We start from the raw sequence: 25368 nt of genomic DNA on the forward strand, positions 1-25368 counted from the left end.
CACAGCAGATTGCTTGCTGGACAGAACTGGCTGCACTCCCAATCTAAACCAGCAGGTGGTGGTACAGGACCACATTCAGCGCCAAGAAACAGCAGGTGTCCCAATGTTATCCACCAGAAATCCTGATGCTAAGTGTCGCAGCATTTGCCATAAGTTGAGCGAGGGAAAAGGTCAACCATAGTTCCTCCCCCAAACCAAAATCCAGGGACCCTCGCTATCCCAACATGCCCTGCAGAGAGAGTCCAAGTGAGAATTTCAAGTATCAATGCAGTCGATACCATGTGGCACGCACTCTCCACTGCAGCCACCTCCTCCTGTTCCACCTACTCCAATCCCCTTTTTGTCTCTGGATCCCCTGTCTCTGTCTTCTTCTCCCTCCTACCTGTCACCTTTCCCTGCCATAGAAACAAAGCAGCAGGAGGAGGCCACTCAGCCCCTCTGGTCTATTCCATCTTCTAAATCATGAACCTCTGCTCTTCCTCACTCTCATGCGTTTCTGACGTGAACCAGTACAGGCTTCAGTTTCAGATTTCTATTAAGTTACAGCATCTCTGCAGAGCCGTTCAGTATCTTGCACAATAGATACAGACTCATCTTAAGGATGTTCAAGAGTAGCACCTCTGACAGTGCAGTACACACCCAGTGCCACAGTCAACATATGGAGACTGTTTTGCTCTCAGCAATGCAAAAAAAAATCTTCGGCAACAAGAACTGGCAGAGATCCAGCTTTAATGGTAAACTGGCACTGTTATTTATGTTTCTGAGTTTGCTATTATTTCTGCCTCAGTGAGCGAGGACAATACTACCTTGTGCGAGAATCAGCAAAATAACCTGAAATAATCAAAGTCTTTCAGACATGTTCTCTGTTCATCAAAGGAAGAGATATTAACATTGGCTAATGGAACACTCGATAATTCAGGATCCCACTGCCCATCAGACTTGCAGGACAGGTATGACACAGGGTGAGTTGTAAAGTTTCCTCTACTCTTTTAAACTGAAAATAAAGCTTCCTGTACACTATCTCTAGCAAACACTCATGGGAAAGGTACAAGACGGAGTTAGAGACAGAGTAAAGCTCCCTCTCCACTGTCCCCATCAACCACTCCCAGGACAGGGATAGCGCGGGGTTAGGTACAGAGTAAAGCACCCTCAACTGTTTTAAACTGAAAATAAAGTTCTCTCTCCACTGGCTTCATCAAACACTCCCAGGACAGGTACAACAGGGTTTTCCAGCATTGAGAAAGGTTATTTTTGGAGGGAGTGCCTGAGTGAAAAGGAACTCATTTCATGTTGGACATTTGGCCCAGTGGAGAGGGAACCATGGGTTTCATAGGTACCCCGAACCCCAAAAGAAAGGGTGTGGGGTTGGGAATCCTCGGAGTGTCACGTTTCAATTTGAAAATATATTTTGGGATGTATGCCAAGGGAAGTGACTGATTCTGAGAGTTGAACAAAGTCATGGTTAGTAAAACAGTCCATAAGAAGGGGATAAAAGACAGACAGAGAATTGGAGAGAAGGTGAATTCTCCAGGGAGTAAATGGCCCGGGGGTAAACTCGGCTCTGATACTGAATGGAAAGTGGAGATATTACACGCCAATAGGAAGGGAGCTAGTCTGGCTGTTTAGAATTTGGGTTAAATGTGCACAGAATCTAAGCAAAGGTTTCTTATTTTATTGGACATAATAAAAAAATGTGGCACAGCCGATAAGTCATTCTGTAGCTGGTTTACAATTCTCATTTTGTCAGATTAGTTGTGCTTATTTCATTCACCATATTAGTTTTGTGCACTGATGTGTTTTTACAAGTCTGTCTGACCTGGCTCCAGGGCCTTGTGCAGCCTAGTTCTTTGAATTAATTGTGTTGCTGCTTGCCTAATCTGTACTGTACAGAGTAAAGTGTTCTCTCCAGTGAGTAAATTAATGTGATGAGCACCAATAAACACTTTCAGCATTCACTTCATCATTGAGCTTCTCCAGAGGATACTGGGTTGACCAGCAATTCTCAGCCCTAAATCCTCAGTATGTATGAGTTGGTCATCTCAGGTGGGGTGTGACCAGAGTCTCAGTGTCCCAGGTTAGAATGGGAAAAGTCAACCATGTTTCCCATTCCTCAGAAATCAGAAACTGAGAATTCTGCAGCAAGTAACTCACCTCTTGGCTCCCTATCACCTACGAAAGACAACTCTGGAGTGTGATGGAATGCCCCTCACATGTCAGCCCCAACAACAGTCAAGCAGCTTGACACCATCCAGTTCAAAGTAGTCTCCTTGATTGGAACCTCATCCACAAATATCCACTCCCTTCACCATCAATGCTCAGTTGCAGCAGTGTGTACCATCTACAACATGCACTGCAGAAATTCACCAAGAATCCCTCATCAGCACCTTTCAAACCTACAACCACTTCCACCTGGAAGTACAGTAGCAACAGATACTTGGTAGCACCAATACTTCAAGTTCCTCTCTGAGCCACTCACCATCTTAATTTGGAAATATATCACCATTCTTTTAGTGTCTCTGGTTCAAAATCCTGGAATTCCCTCCATACTGGCAACCTACAGCACATGAACTGCAGGATTCATGAAGGCAACACCCTACCACCTTCTCCAGTGCAACTCAGGATGGGCAAAAAAAACAGCAATGCCCATATCCAATAAATGAATAAAAACATCCGATGGCTCACAGGAAGTCCTGACTTCAGCTGTACGCTGAATGCTCTCTGGTAATCACAATGCAAGGGCAAGAGACTGAATTCTAACTCATATTATTCAGTTGGAAATATTTAATTGAGTTGACTTATTCATTCAGGCAAATAATGCAGACTATCAGCCAGCTTAAACATGTGGAGCATTTGCCTTACGGGGTTATATTGAAATAACGTAAAGATGTTGCTTGCAGAATTTGTTTTAGTGACTTATCATGACCTTCAAACTTTGTGGGTCATTAATACTGCTAATCATGTTATGAGAGGGCGTGACCCACCTTAAGCAGTGGGAAGCTTACATAACGGGAATTCTGGAACCCAGTGCAACATTAATTATATCAGCTCTTGCCTCAACCAGATGGGGAGCCAAGTGTTCTCTGCTGGTATAAGCAAATTCCTGAACTGAGCAAATCATTGCCAAATCCCAGTTTGCTGTTCACTCATGGAGTTCTTGCGCAGCCAGTCTGTGCAAGCCTGGTTGTCACAATTCTTCTCCCAAGCAGCCTGCATAGCACGTCTGCCAGTTACTGACTCTGTTCAGTCAGGTCCGTGTGGTGCTATTTAGAGGGTGGAGAATCACTGCACCCTGCGATTGTCAAAGGTGGGTGGTTTTCATTTCCATTTTCCTAAAACCCCTCCCCCGCCGAGACATATTCATGGGGTGACGACAGGACTGTCTCCAGCTACGAGACATCGCTTCCCAACGTTGCAACCCCTGTGTGAGGTAATTAAATCTTTCCAGTGGATCTTCCTCTCACTGTAAGTCCAGATACTGATATCCTGCGAAGGCTGCACAGTCCGGTATGGCTGAAAGAAGAGACGTATGTCAAAATTCTTTTCATGTCAAAAAGATTTAGATTCTTGCGATTCTGTCCTGATGAGTGCAAGACAAAATGTCTCTTCTTTCAGCAATACTCCTCTTTTGCCAAGTAACTAGCTTTTCTTTTATTCGCGCATGTGGTGTGGGTATCAATGGCAAGGCCAGCATTTGTGATCCATCCCTAATTGCCCTTGAACTGAGTGGCTTGCTCACCCATTTCAGGAGACAGTCACAAGCCACATTGTCAGGGATCTGGACTCACAAGTGAGCCAGACCAGGTGAGGAGGGCAGATTTCCTTCCCCAAAGGACTTTGGTGAACCAGATGAGTTTTTACAATAATCAATAATAGTTCCATGGGCACTGTCACTGAGAATATCTTCCAATTCCAGATTTTATGAAGTAAATTTAAATTCCCAAGAGCTACTGTGGTAGGGTTTGAAACCAGGTCTCCACAATATTAGCCTGGACCTCTAGATTACTAATCTGGTGATATTGTGGATAAAGATGGGGAGGGATGATAGGTAGATTAGTGGTGAAATGGGTGATAAGGGGAGTGGGTAATGAGGAAAGGGGTTGTGGGAAGGTGTGATAGGGAGGAGGTGTGGGAGCATGGATGATGGGGAGAGATTTTAGGGTAGGAGTGTAGATTTAATGGGGAAATGGGTGATAAGGGGAGTGGGTAATTGTGCATGGGTAATGGGGAAAGGGGTCGTGGGAAGGGGTAATAGGGAGAAGATGTGGGAGTGTTGATGATGGGGAGGAACTGCTAGGGAAGAAGTCTTCAGGAAGGGGTGATGGTGACAAGATGATGGTGAGAGGATGATAGAGGGATATGTGATGGGGGAGATATTGATGAGGAAGGACTGATGGTGAAAGGTTTATGGTGAGGGGATGATGGATCTTTTGCAATGAGCAGCAAAGTAAATTTCAGAACGTTTATATTGATTCCACTGACTCATTTTCCCTGCTGCCTCATACTGTACTCCCTCGGTGCAGCACTCTCCCACTAATTCTGTGTGTTGGTCTCTCCCCATCTCCCCATTACCTCCCACCCTGCCAACTCATTTGGTGCTCAGTGAGTGAGGAGTTGAACACCCTATTAGTATTAGAGGCTGTAGGATGTCTTGGAACAAAGCTGGATTGAGCAATAGCAATACATGGCTATCCAGCAAAGATGGTCATTAGAAATGGGAACCCTGGTGGGTTTACTCCCCTCTAAACCCAGGGCCACTGATGCCATCCAATTTTATTTATTTATTAAATATTTTCCCCTCTCTGCTCTGTTTGTAGGATTACAACTATGACTTGAACCATTTCAGAAAATTTCCTCAGAGGTCTGTTAGGCAACATCTTGGATCTCAACAGTCCTGAAAGAGTTGCATGATATAGTCAATGACTGAGTTTGAAGGTCTAGACATGTGTGATGGGATTTATTGGATTAGTGGATTAGACACAATTGCTTTTGGGACCCGATCCATTGCCAGGACAGATGACATAAGCTTCAACTGTGGAGTGGGAGGATGTTCATTCACAAATAAGCTGATATCCTGAGGAAATCCATAAAGTAGGAGCAGTGGCAAGTAAAAACATTCATACTGGTTGAGAGGCAGGAGGTATTCTGAGAGTGGGTCTGCAGTTAACACGGCGTACTTAGCACTGACATATAATGATAGAAGTGAAAGATTATACAACTACTAAATCCTTAAGACATTAGTGAGGACTCAGTTCATAGTAATTACAGTTGGGGGTAGTGGGGATGGAGGATAGCTGTTGGAGAATAATATTTATTTTAATTGAACAGAGATTGGTTAAATTCCAATTGGTGTCACCATTATGTCACCACTTTAATTCTTGTTTAAACAAATACTTAAACTTTTTTAAAGTTTCCAGATAATTACTTCCACTGTTACCAGATCACAACCAAGGAATCTCTTCAGTGTAAAACTCAAGGAAATTTGCCATTTTTAGTCTAATCAAGTTCCAGTGTGTATATGTGTGCGTGTGTGTGTGTGTGTGCATGTGTGTGTGAGACTGTGTGTGAGATTGTGTGTGTGTGTGTGTGTGTGTGAGAGAGAGTGTGTATGTGACTCTGTGTGTGTGTGCGATTCTGTGTGTTTGTGAGACTGTGATTGTGAGTGTGTGTGTGTGATCGTGTGTGTGTGTTAGAAAGACAGAGAGTGCAGGAGGGATTTGGCAGGCAGACACTGCTTCGTAACAGAAAGGAAAAACTTCCGATACATTGGACAGACTCTCCAATTTGCAGAGTCCCCAGTCAGCAGCTCCCAGCTTCTCTCAGCTTATCCCTGAGGATTAGTATCTGTTTTGTGCTGACTCCCCCTGGGATCACAGTCAGGGGCGAATGATTTCTTGACAAAGCTGTCACTTCGCCATCAGAATGGCCATAAAACTTGTGTTAAAGTGACATTTTAAAGCTTCTTTCTTTCAGCTATTTGATCTCACCCTTCCAATGTACGTGGGTAATGATTGTTTATACAGCATTATTTTAATCTATATTTTTGCCTTATTCACCAACTTCTGTTTTTTATTTTAAAGAATGCAGATGTCTCCAGTTTGGCTCACTAGATTCGTTGAATGTTGATTCTGAAATCCCAGCCTGGCAATGAATTCCGTGCTGCCCGCTGTAGTGATACTCCTTTTGGCCCAGGTGGTACAGACTCTTCCCAGCCTTTACCACAGGGGCTGGCTACGGCTGCTGCAAGAAGGAGATGGCTGTGGAGTGTGCCAGCAAGGTCTATGCCCCGAGCCCCATGGGTGTGCTGCAGGGACAGTACTGGACGCATGTGACTGTTGCCCGGAGTGTGGAAACGCCGAGGGGCAAATCTGCGACCTCGATAACACCAACCACTTCTATGGACGGTGTGGACAGGACCTGGATTGTCTTCTTGATACTAGTGGTGCCTCATTTGGAGAGATCCTGGAACCCCAGTGCACCTGCCGATCCCAGGAAAGTGTGTGTGGATCTGACGGAAAGACCTACAGCAACATCTGTAGCTTCAAGGAAGTGTCTTATAGGAACAGAGAAAGCACTCTCAGCCTGGCACACATGGGACCCTGTGAGACAGGTAACCAATTTATACTTTCTGAATCTGTAATGTTCGCCATCCTTTAGTAGAGAGATTTTCAGCACCGTTTACGTCTGCACTGAAAACAAAGAATGCTGGAGATCACAGTGGGTTAGGCAGCATCCATGGAGAGAAAGCAAGCTAACGTCTAGGTGACTCTTCATCAGAGTTGATGTGAAGTTGGAGGGGGCAGCATTCATGGAATGGTGGGTGGGGGAGGGGGGGGTGGTTGTGTGGGGAAGTGTTGGAGTGCTGAGGGAGAAAGATTGTTGATGGTTCAGATTAAGTGATCAGAACGTGAGAATGGCAAAGAAATGGTGTGACTAACAGCCAAACTGGGAAGAACAGGCAGTCCCGCTGGAGTGGCGGGAGGGGAGAGAGGACATGGTGACAGAGAATGTCGCAAGTAAAGCTAAAAGAAAGGGAAGGAATGACAGTGGGTTCACATTCTGAAAGTGTTGAACTCAACATTGAGCCTAGAAAGTTGAAAAGTGCCTAATCTGCAGATGAGATGTTGTTCCTCCAGTTTTCCCTGTCATTTGCTGGAGCATTGCAGCAAGCCAATGTCAGACAAGTGGGCATGCGAGCAGGACATCTGCATTCAGTGTATGTAGAACAATGCTGCCATACACTGATATCGACATCCTTTGCGGGACTTCGCTCAATATGCCTATCATCTATTCCAGACACAGGAATTGGCACATACCTCAGTGAGTTAATTACATTCTAAAAATTATTTAATCTGAACTTATCAATGCACTTTTGTGGGTCATATTGTAAAACTGGATAAAAAGCATATTACAGAGAGGACATGATTTAACAATCATTACAAGATCTAGATGAGGCCACTGGGTGAAAAAGAGAGCACTCTGTGTTACAATTGTAATTGAGGGCACTGTGTATTACAAATCCTAGGTGTAATGGAGAGCACTATATGTTGTAGCTCACTGTATGCAATAGAGGGCATAGTGTATTACAGCTCATTGGTTGTAACAGAGAACAGTTTTATAGCTCACTGGATATAGTAAACAGAATGATGTATAACAGCTTGTTAGGTACAGTAAAGATGACTATGTATTCCCACTCACTGAGTGTAATTGATGATATTGTATATTGCAGCTCATTTGATATAGTAGACAGCACAATGTATTACAGTGTGCTGAGTATAGTAGAGAGAACAGTGTATTACAGCTCAGTGAGTATTACGGAGAGCACTGTCTATTCTATATGCAATCGCGAGCACGTATATTACAGTCAGTAGGTGTAGTTGAGAGTACTGATTATTGCAGCTTACTGATTGTAATTGAGAGCATGGAGTATTATAGTTTATTGAGTATAATAGAGTGCGCTATGTCCTACAGCTCACTGGTGGAATAAAGGTCATTCTTTATTACAGTGCACTGATGGAATAGTACTGTGTGTTATGGTTTACTGGATGGAATAGACCATAATACCATAGGAAATAGGAACAGGAATAGGTCTTTCGGCCCCTTGACCCTGTTCCACTGTTCAATAGAATCATTGCTGATTGGCCATTCAAGTCCACTTTCCTGCCTTTTCACCATTACTCTTTATTCCTTGACTGATCAAGAATCTATATCAGACTTAAATATATACAAGGACTTTTTTCCCGCCTCCCCTCCCACCCCAAACAGTTCTCTGTGGCGAAGAGTTCCAAAGACTCCGAAACCTCTGAGAGAAGAAATTCCTCCTCATCTCAGTCTTAAATTGACACCCTTTATTCTGAGAAATGCCCTCTGGCACTACATACTCCGATGAGGGGAAGCATCCTCTCAGTATTTATCCTGTCGATCCCCTTGATCCTATGTGTTTCAATGAGATCACTTTCACTCTTTTAAATTCCAATGAATCCCAAACTGTTTAGCCTTTGCTCATAAAACAATCCTTCCGTACCAACGATCATCCTAGTGAACCTTCTTTGAACTGTCTCTGATTAAATCTTTTCTTAAATAAGGGAAAGAAAACTGCTTACAGTATTCCAGATGTGATCTCACTAGCACATTGTATAGTTATAATAAGATTTCCCTATCTTTATACTCCAATCCCCTTGAAATAAGAGCCAACATTCTCTTAGCATTCCTGATTACCCATTGCACCAGTATTCCTAGCTTTCATGCACAGGATTCAACACTCCCAAGCCCCATTCTGTAAGTAGACAGCCCCATGTATTACTACTTAATGAGTGTAATAGTGAATATTGTGTATTACAGTTTGCAGAATGCAATATAGAGCAGTGTGTATTGTTATTCATTAAGTGCAGTTGAGAGCACTGTTTATTACAACTCAATGTCTGCATTGATTCCATGCGGTTTTAAAGCTCACTGGGTGCATTAGAAAGCATTGTGTGTGAAACATAGAACATAGAGCAGTACAGCACAGAACAGGCCCTTCAGCCCATGATGTTGTGCCGACCACTGATCCTCATGTATGCACCCTCAAATTTCTGTGACCATATGCATGTCCAGTAGTCTCTTAAATGTCCCCAATGACCTTGCTTCCACAACTGCTGCTGGCAACGCATTCCATGCTCTCACAACTCTCTGTGTAAAGAACCCGCCTCTGACATCCCCTCTATACTTTCCTCCAACCAGCTTAAAACTATGACCCCTCGTGTTAGTCATTTCTGCCCTGTCCATGTGTATTACAAATTCCTGGGAGTAATTGACCGTATCTTTTTATTTTTGTGATTTTTTAATTGCGGACTGAAATGAGAAACAAATTGTTTTGAAACAGGGATTGCAAGGGTTGAAAGCAAGTCAAATTATCTTCAATGTGACATTGTTTGCACTGCTGTGGGTTACTTCAACAATTATAGACAAACTAGAGCTGAAATGTCATGTACAAGTGGAGCTTTAGTTCACAACAAGTAGCTGATTGGATTGTCGGTTACCAATGACAAAGTCTTTTGCTTGCTAAACATCATATGATTGATTCTCAAGCAGCTGAACAGTCTAGGGCCATGAGCAAGATACAGAGAAACCCTTGGACTGAAACCATCCCAATAATTCGCTCCTTGTTCTCAACAAAAAAAACCTACCATTTTAAAATCCTAAAGAATATGAGGTTGTACTTCCTTCAGCTGTTCCTGTAAGTTGTGAATTTTAATTCATAAGCCAGATGCCTTTTATGAGAGAACCAGCTACCTGTGCCTTTTGCAAATTGGTGAAAGCATTTAAAGAAGTACAACCGAGAAGCAGCATTCTAATCAGTTTGAGAATCATCTCAGTAATCCTTGTGAACAGGAACCACTGAACTGCTTTCCCAGTTTTCCTCTGTCAATAACCCATGTGCATTGTGTGTGCATATATATATATATATGTATGGGAGTAGATTTTTAATTAGTAGAGTTACATGCTGACAGTTAATAATTGTATACCTGTAGCTGGAGTCTAATTCTTGTAATAAGTTGTAATATTTTGTGTCTAATTCTTGTAAAAAGTTTTATTATTTTGTTTAATACAGAAATCTGATTCAGATTTTCTGTCAACCCGAGTCTGAAAGTCTAGTAATCGAGGGGAGTTGTATACATGTTTTTATTACATTCAAGGAGGACCAGAAGGCCAAAGTGTTCAAACAATGGCAAGAGCTTTATTAAGGGTGGTTTTTCACTTGCAGGCAGCAAAATTAGATTGAACATTTCCCTCCAAAATGGCTGATCACATGATCAGACTGTAATATACTTACCTAAATAATCAACAGTTTTAAAACCTTTAACTTTTTTGAGACTCCAGGAATTGTGGGGCTTAATTTCTAGTGAGTTTTAACAACATCTAGGGACTGTTGTCTGGGATAGCTTAATCAGAAATAGAGGCAAAGAGGATTTAAATGCGGTATAGGTAAATAATACAGGTGAAAGAAAACACCAGATTCTGTGCTGCATTTAAGACACGGCACTCAAAAAGGCAAAGCCTTTCCTGCAAATAATTTCCAAATAAAGCTGTTGTACTGTAACCTGTTGTTGTGTGATTTTTAACTTCCTGCTGGTGGCAGAGTTGCCCCTGACAATCTTCAGGGAATTTTCAAATACCAAGCTGATTGACTAGGCAGGTAACTAGAGGGAGCATGGCCTGGCAGAGTTAAGAAGGCAGAAATATTTGAGGTATTAGTATGGCACTTGAGTTTAGAGGAAATATAAGGCCGCCAGGCACTCTGGGTAGTGAAACATTGGAATTGGGTGATATTCAGTTACAGTTAAAGCAGCTTAGGCATGAGGAGACAATAAAGAAAGTACAGATGGCAGAAAAGGGACAATGAAAGAGTACAACGGGCAAAGAAAGAAAGATAGTAAATGGGAAACAGAATCAAAAAGAAGGGGGAGGAGAAAACCAGAAAGAGAGAGGAAGAAAGGGAACATGCTCAAAACAATGCTGTTGAAACAGGAGGTGTCAGATTCTGGTGGGGGAGAAAATCTAACTTATAATTTGAGGTTGAGCAAGGAAATGTTTAGGTTTGTGCAGGCTATGCCGACATTTGAAGAAAAGGATGTGGATGCATACTTAACGTCATTTAAGAAAACCCTGAGAGACAGGGTTTATGATTACTTGGAAAACCATAGTTTGATTAGAGATGGTCAGCGTGGCTTTGTGAGGGGCAGGTCATGTCTCACAAGTCTTATTGAATTCTTTGAGGATGTGTCAAAACACATTGATGAAGGTAGAGCAGTGGATGTAGTGTACATGGACAATTGAATTGGGCAAAAGAGAACTGGATATTGCTCATGCAGAGTAAGTTGACAGTAAAGCACAGGAAATCTATGCTTCATTGTCAGAGGAGGTCTCGTGTGATTATGATGGTGTAAAGAAACCTATGTTGACTTTATAAATATGATAGTGCCTGAGGCATATAGGCAAAGGATCCAGAATTTAAAGGAAACGGCTAGGCAACTAATACGGAATTCAAAAGGGTTAAGCAAAGTAATTTTGACAAATGGATTTCAGCATTAGCAGCTGAAGCCATGCACAAAGCTCTTTGAGAGGTTAGTCTCTTAAAGGAACTTAGAAACTAACTACTGTTTAGAATAAGAACTCCTGTTGGGGACCAATGAGTTGCAACTGGCAAATAGGCAGCACTAATGGCTGATGACTATGAGCTGTCACCCTCATAAATTCAAAGGGATAAAAAAATGGGAAAATGAAAGGAAGGCAAATAGCCATAGGAAAGGAATGGATAGCCAGGGGTGTCCCAAGGTCAAGAAGGAAAGTAATGATAGAAATGAAAATTGGGAACCAAGGCAGCAACAGAGATACTGAGGAGTATATTCGGAGGCAGATTTTGGAAAGTTGCAGAAGTAACAGGGTTGTCGTCATGGGTGACTTCAACTTCCCTAATATTGATCGGAACCCCCTTAGTTCAAATAGTTTGGTAAGTAGTTTTTGTCAGGTGTGTCCAGGAAGGATTACCGACTCAATATGTAGATAGGTCAATTAGAAGGGAGGCCATATTGGATTTGGTGCTTGGCAACGAACCAGGTCAGATATCAGATCTCTCGGTGGGAGAGGGTTTCAGTGATAATGATCACAATTCCCTGACCTTCACTATTCTCATGGAAAGGGATAGGAGCAGATGGTATGGGAAAGTATTGAATTGGGGCAAGGGAATTATAATGCTATGAGGCAAGAACTGGGGTGCCTAAATTGGAAACAGACGTTCTCAGGGAAATGCACGACAGAAATGTGGAGGTTTAGGGAGCACTTGCAATAGTGCTAGAGAGGTTTGTCCCACTGAGGCAAGGAAGGGATGGTAGGTTGAAAGGACCTTAGGTGACAAGGGATGTGGAACATCTAGTCAACAGGAAGAAGGAAGCTTACGTAAGGTTGAGGAAGCAAGGATCAGACAGAGCTCTAGAAGGTTACAAGGTAGCCAGGAAGAAACTGAAGAATGACTTAGGAGAGCTAGAAGCGGGCATGAAAAAGCTTTGGTGAGTAGGATTAAGGAAAATCCTAAGGCATTCGACACTTATGTGAGGAACAAGAAGATGGCCTGAGTGAGGGTAGGGCCAATCAGGGATAGTGGAGGGAACTTGTACCAAGAGTTGGAGGAGGTAGGGGAGGTGCTCAATGAATGCTTTGCTTCAGTATTCACTACTGAGAGGAACCTTGACATTTATGAGGACAACGTGAAATAGGCTGATATGCTCAAATAGGTTGATGTTAAGAAGAAGGATGTGCTGGAAATTTTGAAAAAAGCTAAGAATACATAAGACTCCTGGGGTAGACCGGATATACACAAAGTTTCTACAGGAAGCGAGGGAAGAGGTTGCTTCACCTTTGGCGATGATCTTTGCATCCTCACTGTCCACTGGAGTAGTACCAGATAATTGGAGGGTGGCAAATGTTATCCACTTGTTCAAGAAAGGGAATAGGGATAGTCCTGGGAATTATAGAACACTCAGTCTTACGTCTGTGGTGGGCAAATTATTCTGAGAGAGGATTCTGAGAGACAGGGTTTATGATTACTTGGAAAACCATAGCTTGATTAGAGACAGTCTCTAATTAGAGCATGGCTTTGTGAGGGGCAGGTCATGCCTCATAAGCCTTATTAAATTCTTTGAGGATGTGACAAAACACATTGATGAAGGTACAGCAGTGAATGTAGTGTACATGGATTTTACCAAGGTATTTGATAAGGTTCCCCATGGTAAGTTCAAAAGTTGAGAGAGCCAGGACTTTTCTCATCGTTGTGAAGAAGGATGATAGATGACTTGATAGAGATGTACAGGATGATGACAGGCATAGATAGAGTGAATAGTCGGAGACTTTTTCCCAGGGCGGAAATGGCTATCACAAAGGGGCATCTTTTTAAGGTGATTGGAGGAAGGTTTAGGAGAGATGTCAGATGTTGGTTCTTTACACAGAGAATGGTGGGTGCGTGGAATGCACTTCTAGCGGTGGTAGTGGAGTCAGATACATTAGGGACATTTAAGTGACTCTTGGATCGGCACCTGGATGATAGTAAAATTAAAGATGTGTAAATTAGTTTGATCATACAGTAGGATAAAAGGCAGGCACAATATCGAGTTAAAATTGTGAATAACACAGGAAGTTCACATGGCAGGGCAATACAGGAATACAGCTGAAAATGTGTTGCTGGAAAAGCGCAGCAGGTCAGGCAGCATCCAGGGAACAGGAGAATCGACGTTTCGGGCATAAGCCCTTCTTCAGGCTTATGCCCGAAACGTCGATTCTCCTGTTCCCTGGATGCTGCCTGACCTGCTGCGCTTTTCCAGCAACATATTTTTAGCTCTGATCTCCAGCATCTGCAGACCTCACTTTCTCCTCCAATACAGGAATACAGAAAACAAAAGCCTAAATAAGTAATTTATATGACTAGCACTTCATAAATACATAGTGCAGTTCCATAAAACATGTCACACATCATGTGGTATGAAAACCTCTACATGTAATCAGACCAGCACCCAAATCCGTTTTCGAAGAACCATTTGGTTGAGGAATAGTGGATTGTTTTAGGCCACTACTAAAAATTAAAGCAGGATATCAGTACACTTTAGGAGAAAGTGAGAACTACAGATGCTGGAGGGTCATAGTTGAAAAGTGTGGCACTGAAAAAGTACAGCAGGTCAGGCAGTATCTGAGGAGCAGGAGAGTTGATTCTTTCAGGCAAAAGCCCTACATTAGGAATGTGGAGGGGGAAGGGCGATGAGAGATAAATAGAGGGATGGGATGGGGCTGAGGGAAAGGTAGGTGAGAAGGCGATGGTGATTGCAGGCAGGGAGGTGATTGTGATAGGTCAGTGGCGAGGGTGGAGCGGATAGGTGGGAACGAAGATGGACAGGTGGGACAGGTCGAGAAGGGGGTGCTGAGTTGGAGAGTTAATCTGGGATGAGGTGGGAGGGGAGGGGAGATTTGGAAACTAGTGAAGTTGATGTTGATGGCATGTGGTTGAAGGGTCCCAAGGTGGAAGATAAGATATTCTTCCTCAAGTAGGTGGGTGACTTTGATTTGGCGGTGGAGGAGGCCAAGGAGGACTAATAAATTAAACTGCATTTATTTCAATGCAAGAGGCCTAACAGGGAAGGCATGGTTGGAACATGGGACTGGGATATCATAGCAATTGCAGAAACGTGGTTCAGGGATAGACAGGACTGGCAGCTTAATGTTCCAGGATATAAATGCTACAGATAGGACAGAAAGGGAGGCAAAAGAGGAGGGGAAGTAGCGTTTTTGATAAAGGATAGCATTACAGTAGTACTGAGGGAGGATATTCATGGAAATACATCCAGGGAAGTTATTTGGGTGGAACTGAGAAATAAGAAAGGGATGATCACCTTATTGGGATTGTATTATAGACCTCCAAATCATCAGAGGGAAATTGAGAAACAATGTGTAGGGAGATCTCGGTTATCTGTAAGAATAATAGGGTAGTTATGGTAGGGGATTTTAACTTTCCAAACATAGACTGGGACTGCAATAGTGTTAAGGGTTTAGATGGAAAGGAATTTGTTAAGTGTGTACAAGAAAACATTTTGATTCAGTATGTGGATGTACTTACTAGAGAAGGTGCAAACTTGACCTACTCTTGGGAAATAAGGCAGGGCAGGTGACTGAGGTGTCAGTGGGGGAGCATTTTGCAGCCAGCGACCACAATTCTATTAGTTTTAAAATAGTGATGGAAAAGGATAGACCAGATCTAAAAGTTGAAGTTATAAATTTGAGGAAGGCTAATTTTGACGGTATTAGGCAAGAACTTTCAAAAGCTGATTGGGGGCAGATGTTCGCAGGTAAAGGGATGGTCGGAAAATGGGAAGCCTTCAGAAATGAGATAATGAAAGTCTAGAGACAGAATATTCCTGTTAGGGTGAAAGGAAAGGCTGGTAGGTATAGACAATGCTGGATGACTAGAGAACTTGAAGGTTAGGTTAAGAAAAAGACAGAGGCATATGTCAGGTATAGACAGGATAGATCGAGTGAATCCTTAGAAGAGTATAAAGGCAGTAGGAGTATACTTAAGAGGGAAATCAGGAAGACAAAAAGGGGACATGAGATAGCTTTGGCAAATAGGGTTCAGGAGAATCCAAAGGGTTTTTACAAATACATTAAGGACAAAAGGGTAACTAGGGAGAGAATAGGGGCCCATAAAGATTAGCAAGGTGGCCTTTGTGTGGAGTCGCAGGAGATGGGGAGAACTAGACGAGTATTTTGCATCAGTGTTTACTGCAGATAAGGACATGGATGATCCAGAATGAAGGGAAATAGACGATGACATATTGGGAAAAATGTCCATATTACAGAGGAGGAAGTGCTGAATGTCGTGAAATCCATAAAAGTGGATAAATCCCCAGGACCTGATCAGGTGTACCCTAGAACTCTGTGGGAAGCTAGGGAAGTGATTGCTGGGCCCCTTGCTGAGATATTTATTTCAGTGATAGTCACAGGTGAGGTGCAGGAAGACTAGAGATTGGCTAACGTAGTGCCACTACGAAAGAAAGGTTGTATGGACAAGCCAGGGAACTAGAGACCGGTGAGCCTGAAATCGTTGATGGGCAAGTTGTTGGAGGGATTCCTATGGGACACGATGAACATGTATTTGGAAAGGGAAGGACTGATTAGGGATAGTCAACATGGCTTTGTGCATGGGAAATCATGTCTCAAGAACTTGATTGAGTTTTTTGAAGAAGTAACAAAGAAGATTGATGAGGGCAGAGCGGTAGACATAATCTAGATGGACTTCAGTAAGGCATTCGACAAGGCTCCCCATGGGAGACTGGTTAGCAAGGTTAGATCTCACGGAATACAGGGAGAACTAGCCATTTGTATACAGAACTGGCTCAAAGGGATAAGCCAGAGGATGGTGGTGTATGGTTGCTTTTCAGACTGGAGGCCTGTGACCAATGGAGTTCTACAAGGATCGATGCTGGGTCTACTTTTCATCATTTATATAAATGATTTGGATGTGAGCATAAGAGGTACAGTTAGTAAACTTGCAGAAGACACCAAAATTGGAGGTGTAGTGGACAGCGGAGAAGGTTACCTCAGATCACAACGGAATCTTGATCAGATGGGCCAATGGGCTGAGCAGTGACCTATGGTGTTTAATTTGATGGTGTTTAATACAAGGTGCTGCATTTTGGGAAAGTAATTCTTATCAGGACTTATACACTTAATGATAAGATCCCAGGGAGTGTTGCTGAACAAAGAGGCCTTGGAGTGCAGGTTCATAGCTCCTTGAAAGTAGAGTCGCAGGTAGATAGGATAGTGAAGAAGGCGTTTGGTATGTTTTCCTTTATTGGTCAGAGTATTGAGTACAGGAAGTCATGCTGCGGCTGTACGGGACATTGGTTAAGCCACTTTTGGAATATTGCATGCAATTCTGGTCTCCTTTCTATCAGAAGGATGTTGTGAAACTTGAAAGGGTTCAGAAAAGATTTACAAGAATGTTGCCAGGGTTGGAGGATTTGAGCTATAGGGAGAGGTTGAATAGGCTAGGGCTGTTTTCCCTGGAGTGTTAGAGGCTGAGGGTGACCTTATAGAGGTTTACAAAATCATGAGGGGCATGGATAAGATACCTGGACAAAGTCTTTTCCCTGGGGTGGAGAAATCCAGAACTAGAGGGCATAGATTTAGGGTGAGAGGGGAAAGATATAAAAGAGACCTAAGGGGCAACTCTTTTATGCAGAGTATAATGGAATGGAATGTATGGTATGAACTGCCGGGGAAGTGGTGGAGGCTGGTACAATTGCAACATTTAAAAAGCATCTGGATAGGTATATGAATAGGAAGGGTTTGGAGGGATATGGGCCGGGTGCTGGCAAGTGGGATTAGATTACGTTGGGTTATTTGTTGGGAATGAACGAGGTGGACCGAAGTGTCTGTTTCTGTGCTGTAAATCTCTATGACTCTATGACTCTCTGACTTGCATGTTCTTGGGGGAGTGGGAGGGGGAGTTGAAATGATCAGCCACAGGCTGGTGGGATTGTTTGGTGTGTGTCCCAAAGATGTTCCTTGAAACGCTCCGCGTGTAAGGGTCCTACCTCTCTGATGTAGAGGAGACCCCACCAAGAGCAATGGACGCAGTAGATGAAGTGGGTGGATGTGCAGGAAAATCTCTGTTGGATGTGGAAAGATCCTTTGGGGCTTGGATAAAGGTGAGGGGGGAGTGTGGTGCAGGTTTAACACCTCCGGCAGTGGCAACAGAATGTACCGGGTGTGGAGGATGGGTTATTGGCGTGGGGGGGGGGGGTGGACATAATATGACAATTTGATTCCCAGAAGCTATTCCTTTAACCGTAATTACAACGAGGGTTGTAGTGGAAAGATTCATGCAGATTTTTTATTTGTTTTAGGCTACCAATTTAAATACAATTTGAACAGAGTTTGTACTGTAATCTAAAGTTTTCCAGGAAGTCATTAGTAGTTTGGGAATAAAACAACTGAGGTAAATTACATAATGTCCACAAACATTATGAAGAGTTACCATCAGACTCTCAAAACTATGACTGAGATATACTGTCATGAATACCAACAGGATTGGGATAAACAATTACACTTATTATTTGCTACTAGAGATTTCTCAAATTAATGTACTGAGTTTAGCCACTTTGAATTGGTTTATGGGCAAAAGATTGAAGGTCAATTAAAATTGATTCAGGAGAAGTTCTTGAAGCAGAAAGATGAATCCTCAGAGATTACGTGTCTGTGTTTCTAGAAAGACTCACTGGAGTACGGAGAGTAGCACAGGCACATTTAAATATCTCACAGGCAAAAATGAAAGAATACATAGATAAACATTCAACAACAAGTGGCAGATGAAGAATTGGTATAATTGCTTTTACCAGGTGAACCTCTGAATGTGAAGTTCAATGGTCTATATGAATTTGTGAGTAGGCTTGGTAAAGTTTTTCAAAAAAGGAAATAGCTGGAGAAATTCAACAGATCTGGCAACATCTGTGAAGAGAAAGCAGAGTCAATGTTTTGGGTCCGGTGAGCCTTCTTCAGAATTGATTGTGGTTAGAAAATCTATGCTGAAGACAGGAGTTGAGAAGGGGAAGGAGCTCAGGCCCTAAAAATATCAAACTCGATATTGAGTCCTGAAGACTACAGCGTCCCTAAGCAGAAAATGAGATGCTGTTCCTCCAGCTTGTGCTGAGCTAAACTGGAGCACTGTGGCAGGCCCAAGACAGAGATGTTGGAGAGGGAACATGACGGATCTTGAAGTGGCAGGCAACAGGAAGCTCAGGTCCTTTGTCTGACTAACTGCTGTGTTCTCTCTCTCCTTCTGGGCTCCATCTCTACCCATCGTTTATTCTTTCTCCTTCATCCTATCCCCCTCAACCTTACCAATTTCCCTCTGTCTTCAGCATGTATACCAACCTTTTCCTACCTATAATCAGTGCTGAAGAAGGGTCACTGGACTTGAAACATTAGCTCTGCTTTCTTTCCATAGATGCTGCCTGACCAGCTGGGTTTCTCTAGCAGTTTCCAGCTTTGTTTCAGATTCTCTGCATTTTAAATTCTTTGTTTTTTGCTTCACAAACTGACTTATCACACAAATACTCCTGATCATTGGAAGAAGAATCAGTTATGTCACATGAATATGCTGCAATGGTATCATTGTAGGGAAGAGGATAAGGAGGAATAAGAGTGTCAGGTGGTCAACGGAGTTGAAAATGAAAGAATAATGAAAGTGAGGTCAAGGAAGAGGTGGACAGTTCTGAGAAACTAGACTTTGTATAGGTTATAGAAAGGTAACTGCAATAATGAAGTCATATTCATCGTTAATTCCACGATTAGAAAATTGCATTGATATGGTTGACAGTGCCTCATTCCTTTCTAAGACTGGTCTATTTCAGGGCACTGGCATGTGCTGTTAATACCAATGGCTAAAGAAGTATCTGTTTTTGTTACACCAAATGGTTCATATCAATGTTGAGTGATGACATTAAGGTATCGAACACCCCAGGTACATGCCAGAAATTTATGAATCAAGTTGCAGCAAAGTTTTGTAACAATGCAATTTACTTAGACAATGTTGGGGTCACACATGAAGACAGCACGTGAGACAAGTCAAAGACCTGTTTAAGCAATTACAGTTGGCTGATTTTGAGAAAGATTTAGCCAAAAGTTAATTTGGAAAAGCAAGAGTAACTTACCTAGAACATCTTGTTGAAGAAGGGCAAGTGTACCAAGGACAGCGAAAGTGAAGGCTCAAATAGAACTCACTGTTCTTAAACCTAAAGGAGAAATCATGAGAGTTTTTGGAATGTTTGAATTTTACTGGAAATTTGTGCATAATTTCAGTACAAACAAATAAAAGTGACATAGCCAGGCAGACTTTGAGAAGCTAAAGCTAATCTTAACAAATGATCCATAAGACATTGCAACAGAAATTAGGTCATTCAGCCCATCGAGTCTTCTCCGCCATTCAATCACGGCTTATAAGTTTTTCAACCCCATTCTCTCGCTTTATTCCCATAACACTTGATCCCCTTGATACTCAAGAACTTACCTATCTCAGTTTTAAATATACTCAATGACCTGGCCTCCACAGTCTTCTGTGGCAATGAATTCCATAGATTCACCATTTTCTGGCTGAAGAAGTTTCTCCTTATCTCTGTTATAAAAGGTCTACTTTACACTAAGGCTATGCCCTCGGGTCCCAGTCTCTCCCACCAATGGAAATATCTTCCCAACATGTACTCTGTCCAGGCCATTCAGTATTCTGTATGTTTCAATTAGACTCCCCCCCCCCCCCATCCTTTGAAACTCCAGATAAATCCAGAGTCCTCAAATGTTTGCCATATGTTAAACTTTCACTCCTGGGACCATTCTCGTGAACCTCCACTGTTGGCTATCCGGATTTTTCTACAGATTATAGAATCCCTGCAGTGCAGAAGCAGCACATTCTCCACAGAGTTGAGAATGTGGTGCTAGAAAAGCACAGCGGGTCAGGCAACATTCGAGGAGCAGGAGAATCGATGTTTCGGGCAAAATCTCTTTATCAGAAATGAGGCCGATTCGGTCCATAGAGTCCACAATGACACCCCAAAGACCTTCCCATCGAGACCTATCCCTGAAACCCTATTTCCCATGGCTAATCCACCTACCTTGCTACGTCCCTGGACACAATGGGACAATTGAGCATGACCGATCCATCTAACGTCTTTGGACTGTGGAAGGAAACTGGAGCACCCAGCAGAAACCCACGGAGACTCAGGAAGAATGTACAAACTCCACATAGACAGTTGCTCAGGTTTGGAATCGAACCTGGGTCCCTGATGCTGTGAGGCAGCAGTGCTAACCACTGAGCCACTGTGCCACGTTCTAGATCTTTCAAAATGACAACTGAAGCTAATGACTTAAGTGTGGATGTTATCTTGTATTATGATGAGGAGTCCGGAATAAAGAAGCCAGTGGGGCACTTTTCTAAGAAACTAATACCAGAAGAATTAGTCTACTGTGGAAGAAGAGATTTTGGGATTATTATTGGTTCTTCAACTTTTTGAAGTCTATGTCTGACACAGAAATAAGGAATATTAATTGACACTGATTATAATCCACTGGCCTTCACTGAAAAGTTTAAAGCTCTTCAGATGAAGTATTTTGTTGTAACCATTTAATGTAAAGATTAATCATATTACTGGAAAAGATAATATAATAGATGCATTTTCCCAAGTGTAAACTTTTGGGTAAAAGTTAAAGATATAAATGGTGCGAAGACTGTATAACAAGGGAGCACAAATTAATGAATATAAGTTTGTGTCATATTGTTAGTGTATCACATATTTTGTAACAAAACGCATCTTTTGAAAAAAAAACAAAACAGAAAGTGCTGGAAAATCTCAGCAGGTCTAGCAGCATCTGTGGAGAGAAATCAGAGTTAACATTTTGGGTTCAGGTACACTTCGTCAGAACTCTTTTTTTTTAAATTGGCACTTCAAGCTTTCAACAGGCATGTAAAGTCCATATCTTTAAACTTTTGCGTTTTTTAAATTGTGGCCTGAAGTGGAAAAAAAAGATTTTGGAAACCAGGGATTTCAGGGATTACTGCATGGTTTGAAAGCAAGCAACTTGATACCTGATACTAAAGCAGCTCACCACCAGCTTCTCAAGAGCGACTAGGGATGGCAATAAATTTGAGACAAGCTAATGATGCCCACATCCCATGAATGGGTTTCAAAGAAAACCTCATTGTGAACATTATTTGCACAGCTGTGTGATACAGCAGATGTTGCAGATGAACTGGTGTTGAAGGGTTTGTGCAAATGGAATTTGGGTTGACACCAAGTAACTGATTGGTAACTGGTCCATAAGCCAATGACAAAGGTCTCCTACCTATCAAGAATTATGTGATTGGTTCACTGATAGCTGAGCAGCTTGGGGCTGTGAACAAGATACAGAGAAGCCTTCAGACCATCATCAGGTTAAGAGCTCTCTCCATGTTTTCTGTTGTCAGCTACTTTAAACGTGAAGAAAAAAAATTCCTTCCTTCAGTAGTTGCTGCAAGCTGTGACTTTTAATTAATAAACCTTTTATAATTGAACTGGCCACACTGTGCCTGAAGCAAATCACTGGAAACATCCTGAAAAGGATGATTGAGAAACAGTATTCTGAACAGAACAGGAATCATAAGAACCATCTCAACATCAATGAGAACTGAAACCACTGAACTTCTTTCCCACATTTTCCCACCAACAATAATCCATGATCTTTTTTTTGTCTGGATGTGTGTTTGTTTGTCTAAGGGGGAATTTATACAGAGATTAGATTTTTAATGAGAGAAGATATATGTCAATGGTTCATAATGAAAATATACTCTGATTCCCATCAACTTGGACCAAAAGATAGGTATATCATGGTAATTCTTCGTACTTTCAAAAATCTTTTCAAATGTCAATTTAAGGAATATCGAGCCTTGATTTCCAGCACAGCCAGTTCTGCTATAATATGTTAGTTCTGTTCTCATGCAATCCCGTGTTATAAGAAAATCACGTAATAGCAGCACCATTTAAATTAATTGGGCTGGAATCACGTTATAACCAATACATGTTAAAACTTCGTGCTTTAGAAATAGTGTCCCCAATTCGTCAATTGTGTTATAGCGAATGTGTGTTAACGAAACACGTGTTATAGCAGAATGACCTGTACCATTGAGGCATGAAAATAAAGAGCACTGTGTAATACAACTCACTGGGTGTATTAAAGAGCACTGTGTAATACAGCTTACTGCATGTAATAGAGTACTGTTTAATACAGATCACGGAATATAATAGAGAGCACTGTGTAATACAGAGCACTGGGTGTAACAGAGAACACACTGTGTATTACATTGCACTGGCTGTAATAGAGAGCACAGTTTATTACAGTTCACTAATTGTAATAGAGAGCACTGTGTATTAAGGTTCACTGAACAGAGGAAATGTGTACTATAGCTTATTGTGTGCAATAGCGCACTGTGCATAATTGATGGCAATGTGTATTACAGCTCACTGGGTATAATAGAAAAACTGTGTTATTGTTCATGTGGTATGATAGAGAGCATGATATATCACAGCTCACTTGGTAGATTGATGGCAACGTGTATTACAGTTCATTGGGCGTAATAAAGAGTACTATTTATTGTGGTTCACTGGGAAGAATAAAAAAACTGTTTATTACAGCTTATTGTGCTTAATAGAATCACAGTGTCTTGCAATTCCCTAGCTGTAATGGTCAGCACTGCTTATTACCATTCACTGGGTGTGACAGACTGTGCATTGCAGTTCACTGAGTGAATTAGACCATATGTTATTATGTCAGTAAGTGAAATAGTCAGCACAATGTAGTACAGATCACAGACTGCAATAGAGAGAGATGTTTCTTACTGCTAGTTTTGTAAAATTGAATTTTCTGTATTACAGTTCACTTGGTGCAATAGGGAACACTGTCTTATCTTCTGGGTATTATACTGAACATTGCGTATTACAGTTCACTTGGTTTAATAGAGAATACTGCATATTATAACTTACTGGGTATAATAGAGCACTGCATTTTAAAACTTACTGGGTTTAATAGAGAGAACGGTGTGTTATGACTCACTGGATGTTATAGCTAACTCGGTGTGATAAATATTGTATTTTATTATTCCCTGGGTGTAATGGAGGGGATTGTGCATTACAGTTTATTTGATGTGAGTGCTGTGTATCACAGTTCACTGAGTATGCTACAGAGAACTTTGTGCTAATACAGATTACTGTATACACTATACTACAGACTTTTCTGAAGAGTCATACCGGACTTGAAACATTAACTCTGTTTCTGTCTCCATAGCTGCTGCCAGACCTGCTGAATTTCTACAGCATTCTCCATGTTTGCTACATTTCAGCCTTACCCAAGGTTGTTTTCAAGTCCTCAACTGGAGTTTGAACTCACTTGACTAACTGACACAAGCTCCATAAATACCTCAATAAAAAATGAAAAAAGCTGCCGTTGCTGGAAATTAGCAAGAAAAACAGAAATTGCTGGAAAATCTCAGCAGGTCTGGCAGCATCTGTGGAGAGAAATCAGAGCTAACATTTCAGGTCCAGTAACTCATCTTTAGAACTGACGGTAGCTCGGAAAATGTTGGTTTTTATGCAAAAGATAGAGTGAGGGAGAAGGAGTGAGGAGCAAGCGATAGGTGGAGATAGAGTCCAAAAGAGAGAAGAACAGTTGGACAGACAAGGGAGTGGAGAATGAATGACTGCTGATGGAGACCATTTGTGGCTAACAATGCGTAGCCACATCGAAGGATCAAAAAGCGACGTCGCTATTAACGCTTGGCCGCCACAAGCCACTTATCCCTCCCCCGCCCTATCTTCTGCATCAAAACTAACTTTTCCTCACTACCGTCAGTTCTGAAGAAGGGTCACTGGACCTGAAACATTATCTCTGATTTCTCTCCACCAATGCTACCAGAGCTGCTGAGATTTTCCAGCAATTTCTATTTTTGTACGTAAACATTTAACTGGGAACAAATTGAAACTAATCAGTTACTCTGCCTTCTCCCCCATTTCAAGTTGGCACTTTTGCATTCTTACTTCCTCTAACTCCCTCAGCTCTATTTGAAACCCTTTCCCCTCCTTATTTAGCGTATGCATTGTTCCTTTCCACTCCCTTCCAGTTAATAGTGACACTTCTGTCCACCCCAAGGTGTTTTTCCCAACTTGTGCCTTTTTTCAATTCTTTTTTCTTTCCATATATTCCCACTTCACTTTCATCATCATTGCTAGCTTATATGCTGTCCTTGCCATCCATTTATCCCTTTCTCTCACCTTTCAATGTCATTCATATCCCTCCATTTAGTATCACTCTAACCAGATTCCTGCTACTCAATGAATTGATTTCAGCTGCTTTTCTCACAAGAATTTTCATCCTCAACATACAGCAACTAGAATCACTTTGAATAGGAGTGCTGCTGAGTAAGAACAACGAAGGTGAAAGGATTCCGTTCTTGCTATTTTTAATAAAACACATAAAAAAACCCCCACAAAATTATATTCCACACAAGCATGGTACAATTTGTAACTATGATGACTTCCACTTATTTACCTGCTTTTCTGAACTTTCCTCTTCCTTCAGCAATTCATCATTTATTTCCTGGGAACACATAACGAAAGCAAGATGAGAAAAAAAAATCTTAGTTTATGTCAGGAAAATTCCACTCAACCCCAAAAGTGATCACACAGGACCAATATGACCATGGGTACACAGCATCCATTATCTGCTCCGGAGAAAGCCGAACACACGCTGGAGGAAAGGTATCTGAAA

General features: G+C 41.9%; 1 protein-coding gene across 5 annotated transcripts in view; it reads left to right on the plus strand.

The window, feature by feature from the left end:
- Window positions 1–827: 827 nt before the first annotated feature.
- The window catches only part of LOC122556777 (kazal-type serine protease inhibitor domain-containing protein 1-like), a 46086-nt gene continuing 21545 nt past the window's right edge, over window positions 828–25368 (plus strand). Inside the window, exons 1-2 of one of the 5 annotated variants that reach the window (XR_006313661.2) lie at window positions 828–962; window positions 6078–6607. Coding sequence is in view for 1 of the 5 variants with exons in the window: in XM_043703929.2 (XP_043559864.1) it covers window positions 6145–6607 (463 nt within the window). In the remaining 4 variants the exon portion in view is untranslated. Of the gene's footprint in view, window positions 963–3147; window positions 3305–3329; window positions 3428–5085; window positions 5994–6077; window positions 6608–25368 lie in introns of those variants that run through there. The other 4 variants (XR_006313658.2, XR_006313659.2, XR_006313657.2 and 1 more) reach the window with 4 other exon arrangements.

The sequence above is a fragment of the Chiloscyllium plagiosum genome, unplaced genomic scaffold (assembly GCF_037043375.1).
Source record: "Chiloscyllium plagiosum isolate Xiang-an unplaced genomic scaffold, Cpla_swu_hap1 HiC_scaffold_16, whole genome shotgun sequence".
In the NCBI taxonomy this organism is placed as follows: Eukaryota; Metazoa; Chordata; class Chondrichthyes; order Orectolobiformes; family Hemiscylliidae; genus Chiloscyllium; species Chiloscyllium plagiosum.